The 5,782-nt window shown below is 45.0% G+C and overlaps 1 protein-coding gene across 1 annotated transcript in view; it reads left to right on the forward strand.

Moving 5' to 3' along the window:
• Positions 1-325: 325 nt before the first annotated feature.
• METTL21A (methyltransferase 21A, HSPA lysine) overlaps positions 326-5,782 on the forward strand; it is an 11,474-nt gene continuing 6,017 nt past the window's right edge. Inside the window, exons 1-2 of the mRNA XM_007463658.1 lie at positions 326-491; positions 2,012-2,123. Of these exons, the coding sequence (XP_007463720.1) occupies positions 345-491; positions 2,012-2,123 (259 nt within the window). The 5' untranslated portion in view covers positions 326-344. The remainder of the gene's footprint in view (positions 492-2,011; positions 2,124-5,782) is intronic.

The raw sequence follows: 5,782 nt of genomic DNA on the forward strand, positions 1-5,782 counted from the left end.
CGGGCCCGGGCAGTTTAGGAAGCGGTACTTTCTCCGCGGCCCCGGGCTGTCACTTCCGCCTCGCTCACTCTTAGCACGCTGCAAATTCCCTGAGTGGTTACAGCTGAGTGCATAGCCATCCCGTACCTTTGGCATGAATTCCCAGCAAAATCTCACTTGCCAGGAGAGCCAGGCAAAAGAAATTAGACAAAGGCTTCCCGCAACCCCGTTTCTTTTGAACTTGTAAAACGGCCTTAAGAAGCATTTGGAGCTACTAGAGAGATAATGCATTTTCTGGCTAGAACCTCACTCAGGATTCTTTTGCCTCACAGCTTTGAGCGAGCAGAGAGCTGGGCGCGGGCGAGATGGCCCTGGTGCCCTATGAAGAGACCGCGGAAAAGGGGCTGCAGAGATTTCACAAGCCTCTTGCCACCTTCTCCTTGGCAAACCACACGATACAGATCCGGCAGGACTGGAAGCAACTGGGAGTGGCAGCGGTGGTTTGGGACGCGGTAAGTAAGCCCCCGGGGGCCTCTGAGCATCAGCCATTGATTATAAGACTGGTCTTTATTTTTAAAAAGTAACAGCTTTATTGGGTTGTAATTATATACCGTACATTTCACCTATTTAAAGTGTGTGTGTGTGTGTGTGTGTGTGTGTGTGTTTAAGTTCAGAGTGGTGCAACTATCTATCACTACTGCTCAATTTTAAAACATTGCATCACTCCACCCCTTCCAAAAAAAAAAGCCCTACCCATTAGAATCACTTCCCTGCTCCCTCCCCACCAAATAGATTGCATTTTAAGGGTGAATAAAGAAAACTGAAAGACATTAAATGACTTACCAGTAATTTACCCAGCACGGAAGAGGGAGGACTGGGGCCCCTAGCTGCTTTGGACAATTATTCAGTTAGTTTTTAAGTTTAACAGTTTTGCACAAAGAATATTGTAAACTGACAAAGCCGAAAATGAAGATTATGTGTTTTCTTTAAGTTTTCCATAGTTATAAGGATCAAAAATTATACTATAATTGCTGCTTTACTTTTTTGTCTCCCAGCACTGTTTTTTCAGCTGCTTGTGCCAGAGACTTGCCCTAAGCATCTAGCCACACCTGGGATTTGGTGGGAGCTCAGTGAATGTTGGATAAATGATTGGTGTAGATACAATTTTACAATCTTAATATTGTATCGGGGTGTTAGAGAAACACTTAGGAATAAAAGTCTTGACATATAGTAACCCGGTAATACCACTTCTAGGAATCTAGTCCAGGGTAACTACAAGAAAAGTTTTCTCAGAAAGAGTAATAAAGATACATAACAGTGAGGAATGGGCGAATCTCCTACATTCTCACCAAGAAGAGGAATTGCTAAGTATGCTAATAGTATGTGGCCATGAAAAACAAATTATATTTTAAAATCACGTTAACAGTATACAGTGATTTATAGAGTTATATGCAAATGCTAACTCACACATCAAGTCCAAACCTTTGGCTAAAACTTCCCTTTTGATGCCCAGCTCCTCTGGGATGACGAGCGTTAGGGACGCAGGAGAGTAGGAGAGAGGGAGGAAACTCCAGGAGCCTTGGCGCTGCTCTGCTTTTTCCCTTTGGTTGTGGCCTTGCTGAGTTGAACTTGGTTTAGGAACTAGACATTCCTTTAAGCAGAATCACAGAGACTGTTCATGTCAGCTCTACCAGAGTGATTTTATAAACCTCGAGTGTAAAAATGCTGTGACACAGTAAGAAATTAGCCTTCCCAGATTCAGCAGGCCCCTATCCTGGGTGGTCAGTGTCACTGACCACTGCTGTCCCCCGTAAGGGCCTGGGGCAGCTGTGCTGGGGAGCTCGGTGTCTGTGCTTGCTCCAGGTGACCTCCCAGCAGCAGCTGAGTTCCTCTGTGAGCTGTTACACTGAGAATTGAACCTTGCGGTGGGAGGGGGGTATGTGATGTCTTCTTGGAGTATGTAGCCTGCTTGAAACCCTTCAGGCCCTAAAGCACTTGTTGACCTAAACTGTCATGCTGTGTTTTGACTCAGGCTATCATTCTGGCCACATATCTGGAGATGGGAGCTGTGGAGCTCAGGGGCTGCTCTGCCGTGGAGCTGGGTGCTGGCACAGGGCTGGTGGGCATGGTGGCTGCCCTGCTGGGTGAGTGTGACGCGTGGATCACTCCTGTGTGAGTGGAACTCATGGAGGGGCACCTTTTCCTGACGCAGAGCTCATTGTTAGTTTCCCTCTTACTGTGTTACTTTTTTCCCCCGTACTTATTGTGAGTCACAGGCCAACTGCAGTGCTCTCAACTCTAGGAAGGCTAATTCTCTCTCTCTCTCTCATCCTATCATTTATACTTCTCACGGGAGATTGCTTTGCCCACTTCACTTCTGTGATGCCCATAATATGATCTTAAGGCAACTGAGTTCAAACAGAATTATCTTATTTGTGTACATAGCTTTTTACTGTTTAGGTGCTGTCTCTGTACTCTCGGATTTAACCCTAGGAGGTTGGGAGAGCAGATAGTCTCTTCATTGCTGAGGAAGCTTTGCTGGTTTTTTTCTTTAAGGGAGGGCTGGCCCCCCCCTGCAGTTTGTACTGACATCTGTTAAACAGTGTGCAGTTCTGAAATGATACCAAGGTTTGTCATTTTTTGCTTGGCATACAGACATTAGTTTAGGCCTAGAGTATTTTTAAGCTTCATTTCTATTTTATAATTCATTGTTGACTCTTTTCTACAACTTCCTGCTCATACATTTCAAGCTGTGCCTTGATTGGATAGACCAGCCTCTGACATACAATGTATAATATTCCCCACTTCAGTGTTGTCACCTGGAGCTCTTGATAAAATGCAGTTTCTGCTTCTGTAGGTCTGGGGTGGGGCCTGAGAGCCTGCATTTCTAACCAGCTCCCAGGTGATGATGATGATGCCGTAAATGCTGGTCCTCAGACCACACTTGGGTGGTCAGGATCTAGAGTTCCATCAAGTGTGTACAGGTACTTGAGCACCCACTAAAGCCCCGCTTTTGTCCTGTCCCTTTTCTGTTAACAGATCTTTTTCAGTATTCCTTTCTCTGTTTAGATTTTGCCTCCCAGGATTTGATGGGGAGCACGGGCAGGAGTGGTGGGTGGACGTGTGAACATGGAAACTGATGCAGGTCCATCTGTCTGACACCACAGCACTTTCAGCCACTGAGGAGGTCCTAGCCGATACACTACCTTTTGATCTCCTCAGGTTGACCTTGTATCGTCCCCATGTATGTTAGGTATATTTTTAATTTTCATTTTTCCAGTGAAGCTGGGATTCTGGGAGATTAAGCCACTTTCTGAAGTCCTGGTCAGTGGTGACCCGAGACTCAAACCAGGCTTGTGAGACACAGAGGCCGAGGTTCTTTTCTTTCCATGGCACTAAGTCCCGTCTCTGTGACGTTTGAGAGGACTTAGCTGGAAGGGGAAGTGAGGTTTCTTCAGTCTCCCCCTGAGAACAGGGCCTCCTCACTGCTGTCGAGACAGCAGAGCGTGGTGACCTGCAAAGGGTTAGAGGCCCACTTGGCTCTGACCTTTTTTTGTTTCAGTTTAATTTTATCGAAGCATAGTTGATTCACAGTGCCATGCCCACTTCTGCTGCATAGCAAGGCGACCCCGCCATGCATACACGCATTTTCCGTTACGGTCCATCACAGGATGCTGAATACAGTTAGTTCCCTGTGCTACACAGTAGGACTCTGCTGTCCATCCATTCCACATACAATAGTTTGGCATCTGCCAATCCCAAACTCCCAATACTTTTTCTTTCCCACCACCACGCCCTCAAATCCCCCAACCACAAGTCCACTCTCCACAGGCTCTGACCACCTTTAATTCTTACTAGCTATGTCACCTTGGGCAAGTTGCTGAATCTCTAAACTTCAGTTTCCCAGTAAACTGGGGATAATAACCATATTGACGGACCAACAAGGATCAAATGAGAGCATGCATAGAAATCTGTTAGCTCGCTGACTGGCACAAAGTAAATGCTCAACAAGTGTTCTCTGCATTTTCATTTCTGATCTAGAAATCTGGGTCTGTGGGCTTGGGAAAATCAGCATAAGGTTCTTCAAAGACCGTCACAGAGCGAAGGACTAGTTAATTGTTGCCACAAAAGATGGGGACTTTGGGAGGGGCGAGAACAGCAGAATGGCAGACGGTGTTCTTGTGGTTGCCCCAAAGCAGAATTAATTGCCCCCTTATTTCTCTTCCCCACAGCGCTCGGTGTTCTCTGCCCCAGCTCTGTCACATTTCACTTTAGACAGTTGTTTCATGTGTCTGTCTCTTCTGGCAGGCTGAGGCTCCTGAGGAATGGGGCTGTGTCTCATTCTGTGTGTCCTTGGCCCTAGTACAGCAGCTGGCACACAGTAGATACCCAAATAGTTCTGGAATAAGAGATGAACTAGAAAATCATGAAAATTACTGTTTCTGTTATAAAAATGATATATCTCTATTATAAAAATAGCCCTAGAAGCAGTCTAAAAAAAAGGAAAAACCCACCAAAGATTCTGCTTATTCATGACTCTGCAACATAATTACCATTAGCATTTTGGTATATTTCCTCCTATTCCTTTTCTCCATCTGTATTTTAATCATAGTTATAATCGTGATTCCATACGTGTGCCTATGTGAGTGCGTGTATATTTTCACATGTATATGATGTTTCATTTAACATGTCATGCACATTTCTCTGTGCTATGGCATGCTTTTCATGCTCATTATTTGTGGCTACAAAGTATTAGGCTGGAGAAATGTTGATGCTGAAACTTAAGAGTAAGAAAAAGTTAATCTCTTTAAAATGGAAACAGAACTAGAATAGGTAGTGCTTTGGAAATGTCAGAAAGAGGTTGATTGTTCCCCTTTTTAAACTATTTTCATTTTTTGTAACCTTACTCATTGATTCCCGACTCTGGGGAACACCCACCGTGTGCCTGTCACGTTTTTAGAGCAGCAGGTCACTGCTCTCAGGAAGCATCCATTCTAACTCTAACTGGGGCGAGAGGGGGGAAAAGACAAATTACATTAAAAAGCCTGCCCCCCAAGTGGTCAATGATATGCAGAATGTTAATCTAGGGTGATGAGATTTTCTTGTTAAAAGAAAAAACAGCTGCTAATTCCTGGGTGGTTCCTGTGTTCTGGGTGTTGTGTCTTTATGGCCTTCATCCTCACCACAACCCTGCATAGTAGGTCTACTTGGAGCTCTTTTCAAAGTGGCGAAATGGAGGCTTAATAGATGTCAAGTAACTTGCCCAAGGTCACAAGCTAATGGATTGTGGAGTTAGAATTTGAATCCAGTCTGACTCTCAAATCCTGGTTCTTCGTTTGAAAACCTCTTCAGCCTTTATACTACTTGAACACTATTCTTAGGAAAAAAAATCACATCTTAAAGACAGGGTTCTATAAGTTGGGTTGGGGTCAGGAATCTGGATTTTAAAAGCTTCCCAGGCGATTTGATGCCCAACCAAGTCTAAGGACCGCTGTCTTAAATATAATGCTCAGCAAGAAATGGTCTTTTAGGGGCTTCCCTGGTGGCGCAGTGGTTGAGAGTCCGCCTGGGGACACGGGTTCGTGCCCCGGTAATTCCAGTGCAAGTCTCCACTGAACTTTCAACTTGTACATTTAAATGAAAGCTGTTGATGTCTCTATGTGGCTATTGGTCAGCACGTGTTTAAACTTGAACTCTAATTCCCTTTCCAAACTTGTCCTTTCTCTTTTGTTCTGAGTTAGCATCACTATCCAAGTAGTCACTCAGGCCAACTCCTTGACCTGCCCTCCCCGCTGCCCCCCCC

This window comes from Lipotes vexillifer, unplaced genomic scaffold, assembly GCF_000442215.2.
Source record: "Lipotes vexillifer unplaced genomic scaffold, Lipotes_vexillifer_v1.1 scaffold678, whole genome shotgun sequence".
NCBI classification, from domain to species: Eukaryota; Metazoa; Chordata; class Mammalia; order Artiodactyla; family Lipotidae; genus Lipotes; species Lipotes vexillifer.